The following is a 24,954-nucleotide window of genomic DNA, read 5'->3' as shown; positions in this document are numbered from 1 at the left end:
TACTATCACCTAAGCTGTATAAAACCGTTCAGCGGGGCTTGTTGTGTTTATACTAGGAATTAATCCTCCTGTAAGCTCCCATGTAGGTTTCCCAAACAGATATGTAAGCTACAGAGCGGTGAGAAAGGTCACAACTGGAGCTTGCTCAGCTCCTCTGGTGAGGACATCTACAGTGGGACTTTTGCCCCTGGGGGAAGGCAGCCCAGAGTGGGTGCGATGGAAGGAACATGGGTTCCAGGAAACTGGAATCGAGCCATGGGGGCTCTCGTGCGTCAGTAGGGAGCAGAGCAGGTGAGCTGCAGGGATTTCTCCAGTCCCTTGATCTGCTGATTCAATGCCCTTCTGGGAAGGGCAGGGTGCTCCTGAGTCAGCAGCTCCTGTCTCACCCCCTCTCCCAGTTTACAGCACATCTCACAGTGAAGCCCCCTGTGCAGACTGTCTCACAAACACCCTTTCGGTGTTTTGGTGCAAACTTCTAATTTTTTGTAACAATTTGTTCAAATTGCATTTGCAAAATGCAGTCTCGCCCTGGCGTTTTTGGGGGGAGCCAATGGACAGTGCTGGGTGGATGATACTGAAATGGTCCTCCATGGGACTGGCTCCAAGGCTCACCTGGCACTGCCTGCTTACAGATCCTTGCTTTTAGCCAAGCCTTTCACCAGCTGCCTTTTCCTCTTGTTGGGTGGGGGCACAAGAGGAGTAGGGTGATAAGAAACACGTCTGCAAATGCTTCCAGTCCAGCATTAACAGCCTTTTGCAGGTGTGTGGCACCTACCAGCAAAGCAGCCCCTGTGCAGCTGTCGGTGCCCCCTTCCTAGGCAGTGAGAGCTGCTTGGGGAAGGAGGTCAGCAAGCTGCTAACCCAAGGGTACACATCTGCTTTGTGAGGAACGGGCAGGGAAAGTCAGCAAAAGTTTTCCAGCTGCTAGGACAATGAGGGTTTGGTGGTTTTCTGGTTATTTGGTGAGTAAGTTGGTTAAAGGCACTACGTAAAGCAAGGGGGCAGCTGGAAGAGCATGCATAGTATTTTTCGTACTGTGATCTGAAGAGCTACTAATATGCAACACCAGGAATACTGGCCAGTCCTGGGAAATCAACACCCCCCCTTCTTGTTGCTTTACTTGCCGAGGAAGTGATTGCTAAGTTTCCCTCGTGTGTTACAGAAAACTGCCCTGGTGAGGAAGGGCTGTTTGGGGTGGTGATGGTGTGCAGCTGTACTGTGAATGTGGCTGAATTATCTGTATACTCAGGACTTCTAGTAACTGAAAATATCACCTACAATATCGGAGAATCTCTGTACTCTGAGGTTTTCTTGCTTCCTTTTTTTTTTTTTTTTTTTAAATCCTACAAACAATAGGATGCAGCTCCTTTTCTAGAAGCCTCTTTCTCCCCATGATGGGCAGTGGTGTGGGCATTGGAGACTGGAGGGAGGAAGGGGGATGCTTTGGCCCTGACGCATTCATCCTCTGCAAACCTGTGCGCAGGCTGAGGAAGCAGAAATGCATCTGCAAGCTCCCATGCTTGTGTTGTGGCTGGTACCAGTCAAGCTGAGTGTGAATTGGAGGAGCAAGAGTTGTGCAAGTACTGTGTGCTCCTGGCTCTCCTCGCCTTTGTTTTACTAACACTCGTTTTGTCTTGCAGGCTAAGAATAAGGAAACTGGTGCTTTAGCAGCTGCCAAAGTCATTGAAACAAAGAGTGAAGATGAACTGGAGGATTACATGGTGGAGATTGAAATACTGGCCACCTGCGATCACCGGCACATCGTCAAGCTGCTGGGAGCGTTTTATTGGGATGGCAAGCTCTGGGTAAGAGGCTGTTGCTGTGTGTGACCTGTAGAGCTGCACATTTCTCACCCTGCAGAGAGGAAATGGCTAATTTATGGCAAACCAAAATCTCTGTATCAGCTTAAAGCATCAGTGTGAATTAGAAATGACTACCTAGCTGTGTTCTACTCACTGTGCCATCAGTGCCTGGATTTTCCCCACTTTCTTTGAGCAAGCTGTCTTCCAACTAAAGCTGCTTATAAACAGCCCAGGGAAGATCAAGAGATCTTCGTAGTGAAGTGAAAACTGGAGTTTGATTTATTTTTATTTATTTATTTATTCCCACCATTTGGAGTTTGTAAAGGTAGAAGATACAGCACCACTAAGGGCATGTGTTCTCCACTCAGTCCCTCTTTTGAGAGACAGATGGAAGGGTAACCCCGTGGGTTTTTTTATTTGTGTCTTATTTCTGGCTCAGCATCAGTAATGCAGAGGCAACTGATAACAAAGGCTCCATTTCCCATGGCTGTGGAGGCACAGGGACATAAAATGCAATCCAGTGGGTTAGCGCAATGGTTAGTTGTGCTGCAGCTGGAATAGCTGCATCTCTTTCCCCTAGCCTGGCAGGTATATATGTTCCCCCCCTGCCCCCTTTCTGCTGTTTTCTTTGAGACTCTAGCAGCAGAGGAAGGTGACTGTGAAAGGCACCTTCCTGCGTGCTGCCCAGGGAAAGGTGCAGAGGGCTGGAGAGGGTGAGGGCATGAACCCCTGTATACTTGCCCCATGCTCGATTCAAATAACTGTGCATGCAGGTGTACCTCTGTCAAGGTAGTGTAAATCCGGTGAATATGAGGATTCTCAAACCCATCTTTTTGGCCAGTTCATCTGCTGCTTCCTAGAACTACTGGCAAGTCAGGAGAGTGTCACAGCTTGTGTTCAGCAGCTCTGTTACTTTTCGCTTCCTCTTTGTAACGTTTCAGATACCTTTGTGACCTCCCAGGGTAATCTTACTAGAGTTTAACAAAAGAGGTCTCAGCTTTTGAGACTGGCACTTCTGTGAGCTGAGCTGTCAGAGCCATCAGTCCCTGCTTGTTGTGCCGAGGTGGGCTGAGCCACGGGGCTGTCGCTGGAATAACGCAATCCATGTCGTCTTCATTCCTCAGTTAAGCAACACGGGAGAGGTACTGTTTGTTGGGCAATGTGTGCTTATTCAGCAAGTACTTTTTGCAATGTCAGATGCATTGGTGTCCCTTCTTACTGGAAAAAAACTTGAAAAGCCCCCAACTTCTCAGCACCCTGCTTAAGAGGGCTGCGGTACCCAGCCCTGACCACTTCCTTCTGTGCATCTCCTTGCTTGGAGGGAGCTGGGCTGCAGGTTGTGCAGAGGCGTGGTATTTGGATGGCTGCTAATTGCGATGCTGAGCCCTGGGTACAGTAAAGAACAAAATAAATATGTACCCTTCTAAGGAAGTGAAAGGCAAACATCCCTCCTAGGAGGGGACTCAGGATTTGGAGAGATTGCAACTGCAGGAAAACTAATCTTGGCAAAATGAAAAAGGCAAACGTACACCCAGCTTGGGTGAGAGATGGGGCTCGCTTATATTCCACCTTGTTCTGCTGTTTTTTAGCTCCCTGCTTTGTGCCTGGTCTGCCTCAATTTTATACATTGGCCTTGGCCGTTCCCTCTCAAATGTCAGCCCCCTCCCCTTTCCCCTGCTACCTCCTCCCTGCAATAGGAAGCTTTGCCTTCCTTCCTGTAGGGAAAATGGATTGCAGAGCTCCTTGGCTCTGCTTTTGTCTAAGAAGTGCTTTGTAATGTCATATGCTTGCTGACCTACTAAAATTAAACAGCCTCTTTGAAACTACTGGAACAAGAGCCTCCTGTATGGGGCTCTCCCGTGCGGGCAGATGTTACAGCCTTGTATGTTGTTTTGGGAGGAGGGTCGTTCTCTTTCTTTAATTACATGAGCGGCATTTGCATTTCATTGCTCAGGCTGTTCCTATTAATGCTCTAGTGTTTTACTGGCTTTGAGTGAAGTAAGTAAGCCAGGCTGTTATACTTCTGGAAGGCATCTAGTCATTACCAGGTTTTCCCTAAAGCCAAAGGCTTCTACTTCTTGGTCACCAGGCTGCTGGGGAAAATTTGCATCCAAATATAAACACCGGCTTTCATTGTCTTGTCCATATCCCATCCCCGTTTCTGTCTGTGCAGTTGTTTTAGCCAGCATTTTCCTGGACCATTTGCAAAAGGTCCATTTGCACAATGGGTGCATGGACTCTGCTGCGCTTTTCAGGCTTTGGGTAAAACTGCTGCGGGGTTGCGAGTCTTATCTGTGGTCCGCTTTGGTTTCCTTGTCCTTGCAGCCCAGTGTGGAAAGACAATGTTCAAAGTGAGAAAGGAGCAGGAGTGGGAGCATGCAGACAGGCTGGCAAGGGGTCCAGACGTGCCTGACCTCCTGGATGGCAGGAGCTCTTTGGCTCTGAATAATTTACAGCTCAGTCTGTGCCACAAGCAGTCTCAGCCGACGCCGCTGAGAAGGGCTCTTGCTAAATCAGTCTCTTGACTGTTCTCTGACTCTTGAACTAACAAGGAAAATATGTGAGGAAACCTGGCCTTTGGTGGTGGCTGCTGCTGCAGAAGCTTCCTTGTCCCCCTGAGCTGCGTTAGGTCCCTATGGCTCCTCTCTGCCAGGGTTTGGCTTTGTGCTTCAGTAACCAGGAGGTGACATGCAATATTTATGGAGCAAAAAAACCTTTCTGTGCAAGGGCAAGTGGCTTATCCTGCGGCAGCTGCTTTGAAATCCATAGCACTGAAATGGAAGGAGAAACTGGCAAATTCCTCTTGCTTTTATACCTGATCAGCTTCAAGCTGAAGGAGGAGAACCCCAGCTCTTGTGTGGGACAGAGCAGAAGCCCACTGCAAATCACAGGCAAGGGCTTGGAGGACCACAGTGAGTCTCCAGGAATATAACTGGTGAGATGACAGCATCCAGTATGAACTTCCTTAGCATATAAATATGCTGCAGAGATGCCGTGCCCTCACCAGCGGCTGCTGTCTTGTTCCGTTCCCCCTTCCACCTTCTGTTCTCCGCTAGTGGCAGAGTCTTGAGCTGGTTGAAAACAGCCCACGGAGACTTGCAAAACTGCAGTGGTGGGAGCTTTCATGATTTTATTTTATTTTTGTTATAAGCCCTGTGGCATTTGATGTTCTTTTGCATAAATCCCAGCTGCTGGAAAAGGGAGCACCAAATGAAAGCTGAGAATCTCATGCTATTAAAAAAAAAAAAAAAAGTCTGGTTTGAGTCCTTGTGGCTGGGCCACATTTTAAAGTCCTTTTTTCCTGAAGTGTGATGTAGGACTTGGAAACACAAAGGCAAATCTCTGTCACCCAATATATGTGCCGCTTTTAAAAACGGACTTTTTAAAGCTATTTTGTGTCTGAGGAATGAGGCCAAGGTATGGGGTTTGAATACTTGGAATCAATGGTGATGAATTTGCACTGATGATTATTAGTACATGGGAAAGAAAGACAACAGACCTTGTGTGTTGTGTCCCTCTTAAGGGCCATGTGTTTTTTTGATGTGTTTTTCTCCCCCCCTGCCTTCTAAAACAACACAAAAAGACAGAAACCTCAGAGGAAGGGAGGAACTTTTGTATCTCCTGCTCTGAATATCCTTTCTGCTTCTGAGTGTCTCTTCTTGCCAAGAGAGGAGCGATAAGATGACCAGGGAGGAGAGTTCTCCTTTGGAGTGATGAACTCCAACTTTCCTGCGGGACATCTCTGCTCCCAGGGGACACTGGGCACCTCTGGCGGACAACCCAACACGCTGTGGTAGCTGATCCACAGAGTGGGGTGGGAAACCTGGGATCCCTCCTGCAGGAGCCTGTCAGAGATGCTCCATCATCGAGTCTGTAGGGTTCTCGGGAAATTAACTGAGATGTCATTAGGCCCCAGGTATTTAACCGCAGGATTCTGGTGGTGGTGGTACAACATTTCTAGCAAAGCACTGGGGAATTCTCTTCCCCCTCTCTCCTTTTCTATAAACCATGGTTGCTATAGCAAACAGGCTTTTGAATAAACAGACGTTTCCTGGAGATCAAAGCAAAAATCACTGTACCATGCAGGTAACCCTGCCTTGCCGGAGTTTTTTGGGGATGTTTAATTTAATCAGCTTAGAGTTTCTTCTCACCAGCCAGCTGTGTGGGTATGTAACTCTTACAGCTTGCAGATAGACACCAGCTTTGTAGCAAGTCTTTGTACTTCCCTTAAAAAAGCGTTTTGCATTTTCTGTGGGCAGGCCCTGACCTGTTTAGCCAGGGACTTTTTGGATTGCTACCCCTTTGATATGGATGTTGACTGGAGATTTGGGCATTCTTGAAAATCCTGTATCATAAAGAAATGTTTGTTATCCCATGCGCTAGACTGCTGGGCTATGTAAAGCATCTGCAGTTTTTAATTCTAAGTTGGAAATACTTCTTCTTTAAAACAAACAAAAAAGAAAGCTGATAACAGTATCAGATTCCCTAAGGTTTTCCTTCGTGAAGGGAGGTTATTGCAACTTGCAGGGATGTCTCACAGGGTGAGCAGCCTGAGCTGTGGCTGGATGCCTGCGGGACACCCCTTTGCCTGAATGCTGTACCAGACCGGGGCTCTCCAGGCTGCTTGGTCGTCTGTCCCCGAGGAATCTGAGGGCTATTCATGTCCCTTTAAAATCTCACTTGGCAGGATAGTTGCAGTCTAAACTGGCCCTTCCTGCTTGGCCTCATGCTCCTGAAGCTTTGTACCGAACTTCCCCCAAAGTGCTTGAACAGTTGTTTGCAGCTCGCTGCGTGTAGTGCTCGAGCATAGCACAGGGGAGACCCAGAAAAACAAAGTAATCCCAAACTTGTGAACTTTGTTAAACAGCTACCCAATGTTGTAGAGGAACAACCCTTTACTTTCTCTTCCTCCTTTCCCCCAACTGCAGAAACTCACATCTGTGCCGGTTGTGGCTGCACCCCGTGAGCACACAGCGCTGTGTTGCTGGTGGGGCTCTACACTGCTACCAACGAGCTGCTGCAGGATAAGCCCTGTGGGGCAAACTGGTGTGGGGGTGGTGTTTGCTGGACCAGTTTTTAAATTCCTACCCGTCCAGAACTTGGGCAGAACTGCAAAACAACTCCAGTAACTTCTGCAGGGAGGGTAGGCGAGGGGCAGCTGTGGGCAGACATGTGCGCACATCAGGATAAGGCATCGCTGTGCCCTGGGGGCTGGGAGTGTGGCAGGGCTATCACTGTGTCCCCTCCCTGTCCTTAGAATCTGCTAGATGCACATCATCTTGGCCAGGGCTGGAAACTGGAAAAAGCAATGTAGCCCAGTGTTTTTTTCTCTGACACCTCCCTGGGTTTCCAGGGCCAAGCAATTTGCTGTTCAGAGTGGTCTAACTGACCTGAGTGGGTGCTCACTTCTGCTCTGACCTTGGAACGGTGCCTTTGCCAGCTAGGATGCTGCGGAGTGGGTGTCTGGGTGGCATCTGCCCTCCCCTCCCTGCCACCCGCTGTCTGCCTGCGGAGCAGTGAGGCTTCTCTCTGCCTCACCCTTATGCAGGTGACTTTACTGCCTTTCCCAAAGGCATGGAGGTCCAAGTCTTCTTCTGCCCTCCTCCGCTGTAAAGCGGGGCAGCAGGTTGCATGAGACCAGCGTATCTGCTCTGCCTTGTGAACGTGAGCTTTAGCATTCAGGCTCCTGGCAAGTCACTGGAAATCCTATTTTGAGTAAAATCTGGGGCTTTCCCTTAAAGCAAGGATGGAAACAGAGTGATTTTGATCAACCACCGAGAACAACTCACACAGCAGGCAAATCTCCGTAGGCCCACCAAGTTCAAGAGCTCTTCTACAGGTGGCAGCATGACAATGCAAACTAGAATAGAAGCCTTTGTCTACCATCCTTTATACAGGATAACGTTGCAAGAAAAGGTTATTGAAGCAATAATAATGCCTTGTGATTATGTGCCCTTGTCATTTATACACCCCAGAATGCTTTTATAAAGAGACTTGTTGTCATTATCCCAGCCATTAGAAGGGGGAATGGAGAGACAGAGGAGAATTTGCCTAAAGTTTACCCAGCAGGTAAATGGTACTTGGGAATAAGTCTAATGTGCTGAATCCCGGTCCAGGATTATAACCACAAGGCCACAGTTTTATGAAAAGAAAGCAGCAGACAAGAAGCCTATAGACAAATCCGTTCTCAAAGCACTTTAGAACTCTGTTTAGAAATGAATTGCCATAAGCCACGTTCCCGCTTGGCTGGCTTACCAAGGGAAATGCTAAGGAACAATGTTTGCATACAAATGAATATCTATGAACTACCTGTGTACAGGAGACGGTGCCTTGAAACCTAGCTTCGGCCTGTGCCCTGGAACAAGCAATAGATTGCAGGTTTAGACATCTTAATTTTATTTCGAATGTAGCCTGAAAGTTGTCATTTGGGAGGGAGGGATGGCCTTTTGCAGACCTTATGGCTCGGGGTAGTTTCCATTGACTTCAAAGCCCTCACTGAAACAGTTAAGCAGCACTAATCTCATCTTGTGTGATGGATCCGGGCACCTTGTGTTGTGAATTTGGGGGCAATCAGAACAAATAATTGTTTCTAGAGGAATGCCAGACAGGAGTAGAAAACTTGTAAAGTCCTTTGCTACCCCTCCAATGAGTCATGCTGCTGGCCAGGCGAGGCTTTGAGGACACATTGGAACTGCTGGCTGTTATAAAAGACATCAGGAAACTTGTCCTGGGTCAGACTCTGGCTCTGATGGTGAGCTCTGCCATTCTGAAAGGCATCGCCTGTTTTAGATGTTGGCACAAACTTGGGGTGCTTGAGGCTGGTGAATCTTCACACTGAAGAAGCAACTTGTTCCTTTTAGCTACTTATATTTGGAAGGATTTTCTGCAGTTTGCTTCCCATCCAGTGATGAATGCTGCTGGTGAACTGAATGGCCTCTAAATGCTGATTAACTTGGTGAGAGAAGGGGGATCCCAGTCACAGCTCTCCAGGCAGCAAAGGCTTTGCCCCATGCCCGGGCAGAGAGCCATAGCCTTAGTGGGTTTTTTTTCTGGTTTCTATAGCAAACAAGAGCACTGGCCTTCCTCCCACCATCCCTGCTCTACAGAGCATGAGGCTGGGAGCCCTGAGCACTTAGAGCCAGTCCTGGTCTTGGTCCCTGAAGGGAGAGCTTGTGAAAAAGCCTGTGCATGCTGCACTTGACTCTTTCCACAGCGCTCGGCATCCAGGTACCACTGCCTGGTTGCGGCCGTGCTGACCCTCTCTGCATCTTGTAGCTGTTTGTTCGCTGGCTGTAGGTGTTCTTGGATTCTCGTCCCTCTGGGATGCTGACTAGCAAGTCGGGATGGTGAATACAAAGGGGTTGGATATCAGCCCTTGCCAAAAGAAACTAAATACCCTGTGTAATTCCAGCAAGGAGAAGGATGCTTTTTTTTTTTTTTTCAGTGTCAAAACCATTTGGTTAAACTAAAAGGAGTTTTGTTTTATTCTGCCAAAACTTCAGTAGGAGTGGGAATATTTCTGCTCACCTGTGGGGGGTTGGTTCAAGGAAATATTTTGTCATCTCAGAATGACTTGGATGTGAAGAGCTCATCCCCAGTCTCCTTATGATCAGCAGGGAACTCTGCATTTCAGGAGGAGTATGCAGCATTATCTGACTTTGTTCTTGATAAATTCATCTGCTCTGAAACTCTGTAAGCCTTGGGTTTCCTCACTTACTGCCCTGCATCTTCTTTCCTCCACACATTATGGGGATAGACTTTTTTTTTTTAAATTTCAAATAATTTTCTCTGTAGGTTATTTTGTTCAGAAAAGGGGGGGGAGAAAAGGTTTATTATATTTAAAGTCTCTGAATAGTGCCCTTGTCTGTAAGGGAAAATTGGCAAGCTTGGAGCGCTCTCTTACAGAGAGCTAATTATTTCGCTTCCACCTACAGCATACTTGCCATGTCAGGCAAGCTGTTGACATTTGTGCTCCGCTGTGGCAGCAAAGAGGCTTCTGGTGGCTTCTGTATTGTTTTATGGCTTCTCCCGTGTGTGCTGAGGGCTGGCTGCAGTTGGAGGGGAGCACAGAGCTGGTGGCTTTTCCAGGCGCTGGTGATTCCTGAGTGTTCATCCCTTCTTGTGTTGGTGGCACGCTGGCCTCGTGGGGCTCTAGAAATGAGGTTGGGAAGGACGTTGTGTGTCCTCAGTGTGTGGTAGGCTGCTGTAGTGTCTTGCCCTGTCTTCAGCCCTCAGCAAATAGCTGGAGCAGCTCAGCCTTGCTCTGAATTGGCCCATCAGGCTTAGGAGCAACGCTAGAGTCATCTGTTCCCCGTTTTCTTCCAGCCCTTTGGCATGCGTTGGGTGAAAAGTGTTGGGCAGGAGGGTGGTGGGGAAAGTGCCAAGTTAAGTGGGTGTAGGAATGTGATCCACCTCCTCCCTCTGTTCCATAACGTGAACTTAATCCTTGGACTTCAGTCGGAGCAGGGCAGGCTGGCTGAGATAATGGGGAGACTTGACACACTTTGCAAACAAAGCTTCACCAGCCAGCATGGCCCTTGGTTTCAAAGGAGAGAATAGAGCTGACCAAATGGTATTTAAAAACCAAGGTGGTGCTCCCCAAAACCAGCCCCTGTGCTATGGGGGGAAGAGGGGAGCTGCTGCTGGGAGGGCTGATGCACTGTTGCTTGTCCTGCCTCCCCTTGCAGCTGGCTGGACAGCATAGTTTTGCAGTTAACCAGCAGAACTTGGGTTCATATGTCAAACAGAGGAGTAAAGGACATGCCCCTTGACCTTACTAAATGTGGTTTCTGTGCCTAAATATATCACTGTGTTCTTTCCATCAGCAAGGAATGGCTCTCTCCGCTGGGGTTTGTGTCACTTGGAAGCTGAAGCCCCTTTCTCAGTTGTTGGAGATGAAAATGTGTCCAAAGCTTTTCCTAGATCCATGGGGATGGGTTCAGCCCATCAGCCCAGGAGACACGATGGGCTTGGAAGGACAGGGGGTGGAGCTGAGTGGGGTGGCGCTTCACCCCGTGCTCAGGTGTTTGGAGGTGTTGAGTGTGGGTGGAAGCCCCAGCAGATTAGCAGGGCTGGGTACGAGCTGTTCATGGGGAGGGCGCTTGGCTTCCCTACGTGTCTGGGCCATAGCTGGGCTGTGGAGGTGGTGCTGGCATCTTGGGGTACATGTGGAGGTTGCCATCTGCGGCCCAGGTGGCCGCTCTGCATGCGGGACTGGGCTTTGCCTGTGTGCCTCTGGCACAGAGCAGTCTCAGGATTGAGCTTGAGGTCTGGATCCATCGTTGATGTGGGCGGCTTTCGGGCAAATGGCCATTTATGTTCTTTGTGCTACACTTTCTCTTTGCTGCAGCCAGTTTGCTGGCCAGGGCTGTCCCCTCCACTGGTCTTGTGCAGATTTTGGCCACTGCTCCAGATGCTCCTGACCTTGTCCGAGTCCTCAGTGCTACAGTAACATGCAAAGGTTGAGAACAGGGATAGCTGTTGCCTCTATCCTTTATTTTGTGCGGCACATATATTGTTGGGCTGAGCAGGCGCGTGGGATGGCCACTAGCAGACTCTGATAGTGAGGAACTGGGGGGGAATGGCGGCATTCAGTAGCTTGTGAACAGCTGTTGTGGGTAGTGGGGCAGGCTCTTCTGGAATCAGGACTGAGGGCTGTAGGAAGATGCTTTCCTGGACTTGCTCTGTCTCCTCTGAGTCAAGACCAAAAGCCCTAGAGACTGTCTGAGCTGTCTGCCACCCACCGCTCCTGCAGGGCTCCAGAGGGAGCCTGCCTCACCCACCGGGCATGATCCAGATGCTGGGAGGCGAGACCTGCCTTGCCATGACTCCATACCCTGTCACGGATGGGGAGGTCTAGACTGTTTCCTCCCACCTCTCCTGCCTTCCCCCGCGCCGCCTGCAATACCAGGGACGTCATCCTGGGCTGTGGGTGCCATGGTGCCAGCGTGGGCTGTGTGAGGGCCTTCCAGGAACCCCCGTCCTGCCCTGGGCTCAGTGCACTGAAGGGAGATTTGCCCTCCCCCCTGAAGCCAGGAAATGTTTTGGGTGGGTTGGCACGGTGCAGAGAGGGGTGCTTATCCCAGGGTGGGCTCCTCCTGCGCTGCCGGGGAGGTGGTGCAAGGTCACGGGTGCTGCCAGCACTGTGTCGCCTGCCTGCGTGCTTGCTCTGCAGGCGTAGAGGATGGGAAGGAAGGCACCGCAGGCTGTGGCTCCCGTTCTGGCAGCAGAAGGGCGGCACTGTGTCTCGTGGCCAAAGCCTTCGCCCTCGGCAGCCGTGGTACAGGGGGCTCAGCGAGCCGCCCCTGTGGGGCTGGGGGCTCTGCGGAGGGGGGGGGGGGGGGGGGGGGGGGGGGGCGGCGCAAGCTACCGTGTCCCACTGGAGGGGCAGCAGCAGGGGCTGGCGGGGAGAGGGGAAGGGCTCTGCAGCCACAAAGGCAGTGGCTGTTACTCAACAGGCGGTCTGTTGAAATTCAGGCAATGGTACATGCCTTGTGGTTTTCACCCAAGGTGATGCCTCGGAGTGCTGCCTCAGCTGCCTTCTCGCCTCCCAGCCACCAGTTTCGCTGCGGTGGGAGGAGGATCCAGACTTCCCCTTTGGGCAATCTCCTTATAGAAAAGTAGGGCCTGCTCTCTTACTGTAGCTCAAAAAGCAGCTTTGTAAAATTCACTGTAAGGGGGTTTCTTTCCCCCTTTCCCTCCTGCACCCCAGCATGAGTGTGGTCCTCTCACTGGGGCTTGTTGTGGGGCTGAGCAGGCTGGTGGCTCGGCATGGGGTGGCTTCAGAAGTGGTGTCCATCACCTGCATGGGCTTCGGCTGGCAGCATCACCGATTCAGCAGATCGGCCCAGCAGGCAGGGAGACGGCAGTGGCAGGCAGCACCGGGGAGGTGCCAATACAGATCCTGGATGCATCAAGGTTTTGTAGGTGGGAGTCCCTGTTAACTGTTCTGCACCATCCTCCCCACCCCACCCTTCACACAGGGCAGCTCTTCTCTCTCTGCAGCACCAGGAGAGCCTGGAGGCAGCCGGTCCCCCCGATCACTCTGGCTCTTTCTCTTTTCTCTTTCTCTTTGTTGCGTTTTTGCTGAATGCAAAAGATTTCTGCCCCCCACCCTGCCCCGCTGCCTCTGAATCACAGGGCTGGTTGCAGTTTACTGCGTTTCTTCCGCTTTTTCTGTAAGCGGGTGGGCGATGGCAGGAAAGCCCTGCTCTTCCCACTGCGGTACCCACACGGGCACACCTGCCCCAGCTCCTTCCTCCTGCCTCTCCCTCCCAGGTCTGCGCACGGGGACAGCCCTGCCACCCTCCTCCCACTGTGGTTTCCCTGCAATGGCAGCTCCACGGGGAGAAGGGCAGACACCTCTGACGGTGAGCATCGCTGAGGCCAGCTGTGGCACACCCCGCTCCTTCTCCATGCCCTGCTCGAACTTGGAGAACACCAATACAGAAGTGATGGCTGCTAGTGGCAGCATCCCTCTAGGAGCTTTGTGCCAGCTCAGCATCCTGGAGAGAGGAGAGGTGGAACAGCTGACAGGGAGGCAACCTGGAGAGCACTTCCCTTCACCGGCTAGGTCTATAAATGGAGCAGAGTTTACTTTACTACATTTACTTTTCTTATCTCCCCAGTCCTGCCATGCCAATACAAGGCAGGAGAGCTGATGGCTGTGCTGGAGGCTGCTTTCTGCTGTGGGTGACAAGGACGCCTCTAAGTTGCCCCACAAATGTGGTAGAGCCACAAGGCTGTGTGTGGGTGATGGAGGCTGCTGTGGCAGCAGGATGCTGCGGGTTGCCTTCTCCCCAGCAGCAGGCAGCTGCTTAAACAAATGAAACCCTCTGCTGCAGATTAGGAGAGGAAACTGAAGTACTCTGGTTTTGAAGCCGTTTCTGGGTGAGGCAGGGTGGTTATGGGGGCAGGTGGATCTTGGGGACACAGGCAACCTCTGGTGGCTGCTGGTGCTCAGGTCTTGGCAGGATGGGAGGTGGCTGGGTGGTTACAGTGCTTAGCACGGCGTGCACCCATGTAGTAATGCCCTGGGTGCTCTGAAGCAACACTGTGAGTCCAAAGCAACTGGGCTATTCAACGTGTAACTGTGAAAGCAGCAAAGTCACAGGAGGAGCTTGCGGGCACCCGCCACCTCCAGTGACTTGGGAACAACTGGGCTGGCAGCCAAGGGCTCCCCTATCCTAAGGGGACCCGGTGGCCTCCCTGCACAGCCTGCTGCACTCGTGGGAAATGCCTGGCTGCCCAGGACCGCCACCCCCCCAGATGAGCTACCCCCAACTTTCCCAGCTGATGGCTCCTTCCCTCCCCCTCTTCCCCCCCCCCCCCCCTTTCTGGCTGGAAGAGGCATTTCTGCAGTGCTGCTTCAGAGGGAACAGTTCAGGGACCTCTGCCCTCTGACATGCCAATGGGGTGAGTAAGAGCTGGGCTGCGGGTGTGTCCCCCTCTTAATAGGGCTTCAATTGCAAACCCTGGTTCAGGGACATCAGCTGTTCCACCCTGGGCGACTTGTGCAGTGTTTAGTGAAAATACCTTGCAAGATAAGCTTTTTTAATTCTTTTTTTTTTTTTTTTTTTTTTAAACATTGTAGAAAGTTCTCAAACACACCCACAAGAGGCAGGACCAGTCCTGCCCAGGGTGGGAGGACTGAGCAGGCTCTCTGTCCTACCTGGGAGGACTTTGGTACCTGGGCAGAAGATGCTGCTCCTGGCTTGTCAGACCCAGAAACTGCACTGGGCGCTAATCCATCCTAGGCTGGCTTTCTGTGTTGGTGTCCCTCTGCCCTTCAGCTGGTGTAAGGTGCCGGAGGGATTCTGCTGGCACAGTGTCTGATCTACTGTCTTGAGCTGCAAAGTCATACAATGCTTTCTCCTAACGTGGTACCCACCTCGCTCAGGTACAACTTAAAGGCCTGTGTCTTTAAGAGTACTTAATTTAAGCAGTAGCTGTTTCATACATATGTATGTATATTTATTCTCCTGGGCAACCCCAGACTCATTGGACCCTGCTTCCTCTCCTCCCAGGCAGTCACTTATTACTTGAACAGTCCAGAAAAAGGCCCCAGCCCCCTCTGCATGCCCCGCTCCCACTTGGGCTGCAAAATGCTTCCAGATCTTGCTGTGCCTAAGGCAGGATTAGGATGAGCCACCGGAAAAATCAAGGTCACCAGCAAAGCCCTTTAACTTGAGTGGACTTGCTTTCAAATTTACGTTTAAATTTAATTTTGCCCATGCAAAAGTTTCTTGAAAAGGAAAGATCATGTAGCATGTGCATGCAGACCCCTTCCTTCATGCTGTTTCACTGAAGGCATAGGAGAAAAGGGCCTCTTAATTTTTTTCTGTTGGTTTGGTTATTTTTAATAGCAGTGCTTGAACTGTGGTATGAAGGTTTTGAGAGGTAGTAAGAGTGGGTTCCTTTCTCTGTCTATAAACCAGGTGCCCAAATCTGTTCCTGTGCGTGCAGCTCGTGCGTCCCCATCGAGCTGCAAATGAGCCCAGCGCAGTGGCTGGGTTTCTTGTCTGCGGCATCAGAGCTGAGACCACCGGGCTCTGGCTGTGCTGGCAGGCAGGCGACAGTCCGTTGCCTTGCTCAGTGATGGGACCTAGCGGCAGATTTCGCATGTGCCTGCAAGGTGTGGTTGCAGCGGCCCGTGGATTAAAAACTGAAGTGCAATAGTGTGTAATCCCTGGGATTTTGAACAGGTTTGAGGTGACAGCAGGAGGGAGCAGGGAGCGCTCCCGTTGCTGCAGCGTGTCCCCGCTGGCAGCCCAGTGCAGCAGAGGGGCTGGGCAGCCTTTGGCGAGGAAGTCCCTGGATTTCTTGTGTGAAGGAAATCATTATAAACAGGATGTTTGCTCCAGCCCCGTCCCAGGCTGTTTGCTGCAGAACCTGCAGCAGGCTCTCAGGCTCCCCTTGCCCAGACCCCAAGTAGGAGGAGGGGGAGGTGTGGGTGCTCCCCCTGACTCTAATTAGTGCGAAGGAGCTGCTTTTAGGATATCAACACCGGGGCAGAGACCCCCACGGGTCTCATGTCTCTGGTTCACAAGACCACCGAAGCTTTTTCAGGACTGGGGTTGTGAAATCTCTGTTGAGCCGTGCCGCTGTGGCTCCGCGGTGAGCCCTGCACAGGGTCCCAGGTGCTGGGAGTGACTGAGCACCACGCAAGCAGCAGCCCAGTGTGGCGTTGGGAGGCGAAGGGCAGCACTGAGAAGGGCACTGTCACTACAGCTGTTGCTCCAGCTGTGGCTTGGGGACACCTCAGTAAAGGAGTAGTCAGCCAATATATCAAAGCATGTGGAAACAGTCCTTGGCAAAGAGTTAAACCCTTTGCAACCCTTGCGTAAAGCACCAGCCTCCTGGCTGCACAGGCTCTTGTCAACAGCTCTCTTCTAGGACCCTCCCAACTCGTCCCTCCTTGGGGTGTCAGTGACCACCTGACTGTCCCCCTCCCCGTTGTGACTCTGGGGATGGTACCCGCACAGCCTCCGCTCTCTGCGAGCTTCTTGCATCCCCCAGCTGGAGGATCAGAGGTGCTGCTGCCACCGGGCTGGCCTTCCTACCTGCTTCTGTGGTGAAATGTTTTTCAGCTGGCCCTGCTCCTGGTAGGAAGTGTGCGTTGGTGTATGAGCTATGGTATGGGATTGCCGGTTGCATTTGTTTAAATCAGCTTTTCTGGGCTGAAATGAGCGCATTAGGTTTTTGGATGTTCAGACAATCTGGCCACACCCAGGATTATTCTTTGGCATCTCTGCCCTTGTTGAAAATGCATATTTTTAAGTTTTCCATATTTCCCATATTCCCAGCGCTTGGCTTGCAGCCTGCTGTGCCTGCATAAACATACACAGTCATGCTGGTTCAGATGGACTGATTTCCCTAATTTTCTCATTGCTAGGCTGAACCCAGATGAAACTGTGAGATGAAACGCATCCCACACGAATCCAGTTCCAGAGTAGGGTGTGTTGTGCTTGGCCCTTCCCCATTTAAAAGCTTGACGTGTCTGACCAGAGCACATTTTTACTGTGCCAGCCGTGCCCCTGGTAGGAAACCTCAGCACAGCATCTGCCCCAGGGGGACCACACTGGGTTCCCGGGGACCCTGCTGACCAAGACTGGCTGTCACCCAGCTGGCTGCCCTCTGTGTGTCTCACCCCTCAAAATTACAATCACGTTTCTCAGTCTGGAGGCTGTGTAAGCGGAGCTGTGTGAGATGCCAGGGGACTTCATTTAGTAGGGACACACAAAGCAGCAGAAGCTGTAAAGCTGCTTGCTGAGCATCAGCAATAAAAGCACCAGAGTCATCTGGATGGCACAGGCCACATAAGCAGCTGATTTGGGCAGGGTTGCTTGAAGATTTCGGACTGTTTAAAATCAAGAGTTGAGCCTGGTAGCATTGACAAGCTTCTCATCCAGGCCTTCCTTACTGACTGGATGTAAGGCAGGCTGTTTCTTGAAACCTGGAGACCACCCTTTTTGGGCAGGTGACTTCCTGAGGTGCCTGGATTGGCAGGAGCAGGAAAGGATTGCCCATGTGAGATGAATGAAACCTTGGACTGTGATTCAGTGATGAGGTAGCATCACTTGTAGGGGCAAGTTTTCTGCCAGCTGGATCAGCGCAAAGCTGTGATGCTCAGACTTAGGTGGGATCAGGTCTGCACTGTCTTTCTGCAGCCGCTGCAAGCCCTGCCCTGTGGGCTCGGGTGATGCAGCCAGCGGTCACTCACTTGGCTGGTCTAGGCTAGTGGCAGGTTGGATGGCCTGGCAGATGGCAAGTCCCGCTGGTGGGATCGTGGTATCACTGTGTGGAGGTACTGTCACCAGGCTGGCTGTGCCAGCAGAGCCCCACGCATCCCCGCAGCCTCCCAGGGCAAGGGAAAACCCTTGCCCTCCCAGCTGGCAGGTTGGCATTGGTGTGGGGCTCTTTTGGGGTTTGCTTCTGGCACTTTGGGCTCTGAGGAGACCAGGAAGGGCTGGTGTCCACTAGTGGTGTTAGTCTGCTCTGATGAACGTGATGAGGAACGCTATAAAAACAATTGGTAGAAATGAGCCTCCTAGAGCTGCATTGGGGTGATGATGGAGCATGGGGGTCCAAGGGAGATCTCTGTGCCTGGGGAGACCATAGCAGGAGGCAATTCTTGCCTTGCAACTTTGTAGTGGAGCTGCTGATGTTCTGGTTCAGGGTATAACCTCAAGCTAGAAAAAAACATGTTGATGTGGCCCGTTTGTGCAAGGGCTTTGCGGGCCCGCTGGCTTCCTCCCTGCCGGGCTCCTGCTCCGCTCTGAATCGGCACAGATTTGTTCTCCTGGTTTGCAAATGGTTCAAATGTTTTCCCAAATGCTTTTCTCCATCTGCCTGCTTCACATGCTTCACCAGCCCTGGCCTCTGGTTATTCTTCTCCGCTTCCTCCAGCAGTGCCGGTGCCATGCTGCCCAGCCTGCCTGGGTTTCTTTTCTCAGCATTGTCTCCCCTCTGACTCTTGGACCTGGGCCGGTTCTCGCAGAGCAATTCAAGGTTTGCTCTGTCCCAGCACCTGATACTGCTCCCCCTTCTCCTCCAAAACAAAGCAGTTGTGTCTTCCACCACAGCCCAGGTCAATAATAGCATTTCCCTTCTCCACTTGTACAAACTGCAGGACAAAAGGGTGGGATGTGGCTCGCCTGGAGCTCCAGGGTTAGACCATGGGAAGGAGGGAGCTTGAACCTTCTTCCTTCGGCCCTTGGTCCAGTGCTTAGAGCGCCGCTGGATAACCTGACCTCCACTTGAAGGGCTTAGAGAGCTGTGCTGGGAAATGCTGCCTTGGGTTTGTTTGGTCGTTGTCCTCAAGATAAACTCTGCCGTTCACCTCTCCGATATGTTGCCCCATGTCGTGTCAACAAGAAGAACTTGTTGGGGAGGTGAAGCATCCCTTCTCCCTTGTAACCTCTGGCTGCTTGAAATTTTAATCTGTGCAGCCTGGTCTGCCCCGAAGGAACGGGAAGCAGGGGCTGGCACTGAGCCCCACCTGGGAACAGCTCTGGCTGAGTTTGTGCAGAGGTGAGGGGAAGGAGGACCTGCATCCCTGGGGTGCTGGGGAAGGGCCCACCCGGTGGGTGCCCCCGACCCTGGGGTGGAACAGCAGCGGCCAGGCAGGCAGGTGTTGGGGACTGGCAGGAGTCTGATGCTGTTTCTCTCCCAGGGATGTGCATGATCTGGTGAATGTGCTCAACCTCTTCATTGACATAGTTTCTCCTCAAATTGCTCAAAATCAAGAGAGCAACGAACTACTGAGCAAGGGACGGAGGGGGGGATAAAAAAAATTAAAGACCCAACAGCCCTCCCCAGCTCTCATTTGCCAAAGAAAATCTTGCCTGATTTCTCCCAGCCACGTCAGCTTCCAGCTATGACAACTATCTCATCCTGTTGGCAAGGCTGCTCTCTGGAGCAGCCCTCGCTCCAAAACGCAATACAAAGAGATGTAAACAGAGAGGAAGCTGAAGCTGGCTGCTCGGGGTGGGTGTCCAGGTACGGGCTCCAGGCACGACTGCTGGGGGTGTCACGGTGATGGGGATGATCCCTCTGAGATGGCTGAAGCAAAACCCAATGCTTTTGTCTCCTCTTTCCTACCTGGTGGGCTTTGCTCGGTAAGATGTGGACCTGACACTTAATTTTTCTCTCTTTGTTTCCTCAGATCATGATCGAGTTCTGCCCGGGTGGGGCGGTGGATGCCACCATGCTGGGTGAGTGCAGCGCGTGGTGCCGGGCTCTTCTCCGTGCTCAGGGAGATGCCTACAAGGTGTTTCCAGCCTTCTGGCATGCTTTCAGGGGCAACATTTGGACAGACAGCAAATGTGGGTGCCCCAGCTTCTCCAGCTACCTTTCTCTCCCATGACTTTGCCTATTTTCATACTCGGAGCAGAAGGTGTGGCAGCCCTGGGGCATTTCTTGAGCTACTTTGATGTCCTTTTGTGATTTAAATGCTGCTGGGATCAGCAGATCACAAGGCATGGGGAGAAGGGAGAGTCCGACTGGAAGGGAAAGATGGCTTTAAATATTTATCTGCTGGAGGCACCGGGTGCTTGGGATCCTGTTCCCACAGCTTCCCGGGAAGCACAGCAGGGCCAAGAGATTTAATCTGGGTGCCTGTCGTGATGAATCTCCCAGGATCTTCTTGCTGACTTCTCCGTATGGTATCGGTCATCTGGTGAAGCGGCAGAGTGTCCAAATAAACTGCAGTTTGCAGTAATTCCAGGAATCTTCCCGTTTTTTAACTCCTCCCTTCCACATAGAGCTGCTGGGAGACTGGGAGTGTGTGGGTGTTCCCCAAAACAGCCCTGGCTGGTGCCGCAGCCCCTCTGTGCCAGGGCTGTACAGATGTGGTGGAGGGTGATGTCCCCTCTGCATGGCAAACGTGGCACTCTTGCCTGGAGCCCCTGGGACAGAGCCACATCTCCCCGAGGGTTACTCCCTTTCAGCTCTGCTATTTCCAAAGGCCTTGCTTTCTTTTGATTGCCAGGAAAAGCGTGGACCCAAAATTTGTCATCTTTGATTCAGCCCCTAAAACCTGTGCTTGCTTTAGGGAACTTCTTTAAAGCAGGTCCAAATCACTGCATGCAAAAGTACCTGTTCTGAAGTGCTGGAGGAAAATATGTCTTCCCCCTGGAAAACCTCAATAGGGGTGTACTGTCTCTTGGGACACAAAAATCCCCCTGAGTGTTCATGGAGCTGTATCCATGGTAGTTGGGTCTCTGGAGGTCCTGGGAAGGGGGAGCATAGGGAACCGTGAGCAAGTGGTCTGGCTGTAGTGCCATCACCCCGCCAAATGAGGGGCAGGACACGCTGTGAGCCAGAGCTGAGGGATGCTCCCAGCGTTAGTAAATTCAGAGCTGCCAAACGCTGCCTGTTCCACCTCCTCATCCCCACCAGCAATTGGCATTTGCCTTTGAAATCTGTTGTTCAAAACCTGTGGCTTGCTACACCTCACTTCTGCCAGACACTCCAGGGAGAGTGGAAATCATCAGCTTCCTCCAGAGCGAGGGAGATCATGGTGAGGAAGAGCAAAGAGGCTGACCCAGCATCCCCCAGCCTGTGGTTAAGATCCTTGCTCTGAAGGAGCGTCTGTCCCAGTTGCTGGGGTCCATCCATCAGCTCCCATCCTGGCTGTGCTGAGGAGGGATCTGCATTGCAAAGGGCTCGTGGAAGGGGGAGGGAAGCTCCTGCGATGCCAACCATCTGCAAGTTTGATGGTTTGCAGAGCTGTCGCCTTGGGAAGCGGTCTTGGATGGTGAAGATGGCCGGGCAGAGCTTAGTAGGGAGGTCATGTCAACCGGCCACGTGTCCCCACAGGTTTCAGAAATAGAGACAGACAGCAGGGTATGAACTGGTGTGCTGGTTCCTGATGCTACCTGAAAAACCAGCTCAGAGCAGTGGGTAGGGATAGCGCTGGTGAGCTTTTCATTGCTTGTTCCTTTGGGAAGGAGCATGTTCCTCATGATGTATGGGGGTGTGCTGCATCTCTGCAGCAGGAGTAGCTCCCTGGGGGTTAAGAGCATGGCTGCATACGGAGCTGCCAAGTGTTCATGCCTGCGTTTGACCCTGCTGCTGCCTGCAGCCAAGTTCAGCTAACCTCCTCTCTGTAGCATCGTCCCCATGTTGAGCAAGACCCAGCTTGTCTGCAGGGACCTGTTTCCCAAATCAGCAGGGAACTTGCAGTTAGATCCCCGTCACAGGCATGCCTGGCTCCCCGTCCTCGTCCTCCTCATCCACTCACTATTCCTGGGCCAGATGCCTCAGCCATGCATCCCCAGGAGGGAGCTATAAACCAGCAGCCGCAAGCAGGCAGGCATTGCACTGAGAGCTGACTTAGGGAATAAATTACCTTAACAAGCTGATTTGCATTGGTCTCCTGCTGCTTTGACACATGGGCAGTGATTTTTAAATGGTCTGCTGGGTAGCCCATGCCTTCCTGCTGCTCAGGTGGAGCATCGCTTGGATCTCTGTCCTGTTTAACTGCTCTCTCCCTCCCTGCAGAGCTGGACCGGGGCCTGACTGAACCTCAGATTCAGGTGATTTGCCGCCAGATGTTGGAAGCCCTCCATTACCTGCACAGCAAAAAGATCATCCACCGTGACCTGAAGGCAGGCAACGTGCTTCTCACCCAGGATGGGGACATCAAGCTCGGTGAGCCACCGGCACACGGGACAGGGGCTTGCTCAGCCAGGCCTGTTGGGAGAGCAGTCGTGAGCCATGGTGCTGCTTGGGACCGTTCCATGGTGCACTAATGACAGCCACGTGCTGCTGGGAGCTGTGTTGGAGTGTTGGCTATGCCCGAGCACCGGGGGGCACTGAGGGATGCTCTCTGCCCACCTGCGGGACATCAGCTGCTTGTCTGCTGGCTGATGAGCTCCGGCAGGACAAGGTGGGGGAAAACTTGTGTATTGTTTCCTGGGCGGCCGAGTCTGCCATTGAGCCATGTGCTGTGTTTAGCACCCTGCCAGGCACTGAGACTCCCCCAGCCACAGCTGGGCTCAGGCACTTCGTAGACTTCTTTTTCATGAATCTGTTTAATCCCTCTTTGAACTTGGTTTTTTTTTTTAATGCTTTTTGTCCTGCTGAGCATCCTGTGCAGGGTGCCAGTTGGCAGGTCTGGGAGCTGGAAGAATTTGTCTTATCTCCAGAGCAGGTCTGGTGGTGACAGGGCAAGTTTTGCCAAAGGGGTTCTTTGCCAGCTTGCTATGGGCTTGAGTGGAATTGTCATTAGCTACCTGCTGGGGGATGAGAAGGTAGCTTTGTCTGTAGGGAGTGGTCAGACATGTGTGGATCTCCTTCTGGACTTTGACGAGGTGTGCCAGCAGCTAAGGGGTGTTCTTGGGATATGTATGTGGGTGCTGATGGAGACCAGCCAGCCTGAGATGATAGAAACCTTCCTGTGACCATGGGTCGTGCTCCAGTGTGAAAACCCTCTGCCGGCTTGGGCCAAGGGTGACCCACAATCAGGGACACCCTGAGCCCAGGGTGCAAACGGATAACAGCTCATCAGGGCCATCTCAGAAAGCAAATTGCCCCAGAGTGGGCTCGGTGCCCTCTGCAGGTCTTACTGATTTGATTTGGGTTGGGTTGGCTTCATCAGCTCTCTATGGAAGGGACAAAATCAGGGAAAGGCATCATGCAGTGACCACTGTGCATGAGGCTGAAGGGAATGTAATGGCACTTTGGTTTTTTTCTGGTGTAAAGTGAGACTTTTTGCTATAAAATAGCAGTCCTGAAACCAATTTGCCACGGAGCTGCTTTTGTTTGTGGAAAAGATCTTGACTTCCCTCGAGATGTGTAGGGTCTGGGTTACAGTAGGGGTGGCTTGTTATGCCCCTGTCTTATAGTACATGGGAGGGGAAGGTCCCTGGTTGTTACCTACCCAAAAGCAAATTTAATTTCTGATGCTTGGTTTCGAGGAAACAGCACGTTGTATCATGTTCTTGCCTTAAATGTGTGTTTGCTTTTAAATCTGCATTGCAGCCAAGTGTGCTAATTCAGGAGGGTCTTTCAGCTTTCCTACAGCATCTAATGTTACTGCTCTTTACAGCTGACTTTGGAGTGTCTGCCAAAAACATAAAAACCTTGCAGAAGCGAGACTCCTTCATTGGGACCCCTTACTGGTGAGTTACCTGCTTTCTAAGAAGTCCTGCGTTTGCAAGGAGCTTTGCTTTTCTGAAAAATCAGACTTGCTCGGAACCTGAGAGCTGGTGACCTTTAGGATGTGTTGGACCATAGTGTCTTACCAAGCCCAGGTGGGAGGATTTTAACAAGGAATCTTGGCCGGTGTCCACGTGTGCAAGTGTTTCCCTTGCCTGAAGGGAGCTGTGAGCAGCCTCGGTGTACGGGAGCATTGCCCAGTGTCATGATGACCTGAGCCGGCTGAGAGGCCACCGTGCTCCAGGCTGGGAGAAGCAAGGGACGCACGTGTGCTCGCGTGTGTGCGCTGCCCTCTCTCCCCACCCTGGGGGGTGGAGTGGGCTTTGAAGTGTCTCCAAGCACATGGGAATGACTCCTCGCTCCAGAAACGCAATCTCTAAATCACCCGACTTGCTGAAGGAACGGAATCGTCAAGGATTAATTTATCGTCTGAAGCAACATCCGCGCCAGATGTCAGTGGCCTGGGGGTTTCCATGGGCTGCCTGGGCTGTCTTGGCTGGTCTGTGGAAGAGGGAGGGGTTGGACCCCTTAGAAAAGATGCTGCTGCTTCTGAAACCCAGAGCTAGGAGGAAAGACTGGGTTTGTTGGTGTTTTGGGTTTTTTTTATATATATATATACAATGCTGCAGATTATTTAAAGCATTTAATTGCTGCTGCAAGGCTCACATTTTGTGGCATTGGTGCCATTCCTCCCTATCCCTGCTCTTTGCTCTGCCCCTTGCAGGATGGCCCCGGAGGTGGTGATGTGTGAGACCATGAAGGACACTCCGTACGACTACAAGGCAGACATCTGGTCCCTGGGAATCACGCTGATCGAAATGGCCCAGATTGAGCCGCCCCATCACGAGCTCAACCCCATGAGAGTCCTGCTGAAGATTGCCAAGTCTGACCCCCCCACGCTCAGCTGCCCTTCCAAATGGTGAGGGGGTTTGGGGCAGCAGAGTATGCATTTCCCAGTTGACACAGTATTTTAAGGGAGAGATAATAGCCTTTTCTATAGAAGTATTGTTTAATTTGAGAACCCAGCATAGGATCCGAGCCGTATTCCAGGTCCAGCTGTGTGCCAGGAGGCCCCAGAGCACTGCAGGCTGACGGTCATCCCTGTGCTGGGGGTATGCAGGCAGCACAGGGGGAGCTGCTGTCCCCCCACAGCCCTGCTGCAGTGAGGATGATGCCTTGGCTGTTTTGAAAACATCTTCGTTTTGTATGAAAGGCAGATTTTCCTCTAAACCTGGAGATGGCCAAGAGCTCCAGAATTTCTTTCCTGGAGTTTGGAAAGTTTCTTCTGCTTTTTTTTTTTTTTTTTTTAAATCCAATCAGTTAATTTTAAAAAATTATTTATTTTTTAAAAACCATGATAAAAGCCACTGCATGATGGCCAGCAGCAAAATATTGGGAGAGCACTGGAGTCATGGGTGTTGTTACAGGGGTTCAGGTAGCCGCTAAAGGCCAGCAGGCAGGGTGGGAGCGCTTCCTCTGGAGCAGGGAC

At 51.8% G+C, this 24,954-nt stretch overlaps 1 protein-coding gene across 1 annotated transcript in view; it reads left to right on the top strand.

Moving 5' to 3' along the window:
• The window catches only part of STK10 (serine/threonine kinase 10), a 52,531-nt gene that overhangs the window by 11,160 nt on the left and 16,417 nt on the right, over positions 1 to 24,954 (top strand). Inside the window, 5 exon segments of the mRNA XM_037397393.1 lie at positions 1,641 to 1,805; positions 19,468 to 19,516; positions 21,807 to 21,956; positions 23,356 to 23,428; positions 24,190 to 24,384. Of these exon segments, the coding sequence (XP_037253290.1) occupies positions 1,641 to 1,805; positions 19,468 to 19,516; positions 21,807 to 21,956; positions 23,356 to 23,428; positions 24,190 to 24,384 (632 nt within the window).

The sequence above is a fragment of the Falco rusticolus genome, chromosome 8 (genome assembly GCF_015220075.1).
Source record: "Falco rusticolus isolate bFalRus1 chromosome 8, bFalRus1.pri, whole genome shotgun sequence".
In the NCBI taxonomy this organism is placed as follows: Eukaryota; Metazoa; Chordata; class Aves; order Falconiformes; family Falconidae; genus Falco; species Falco rusticolus.
Note: the sequence above shows the minus strand (reverse complement) of the source record. Positions and strands in the feature narration are given on the sequence as shown.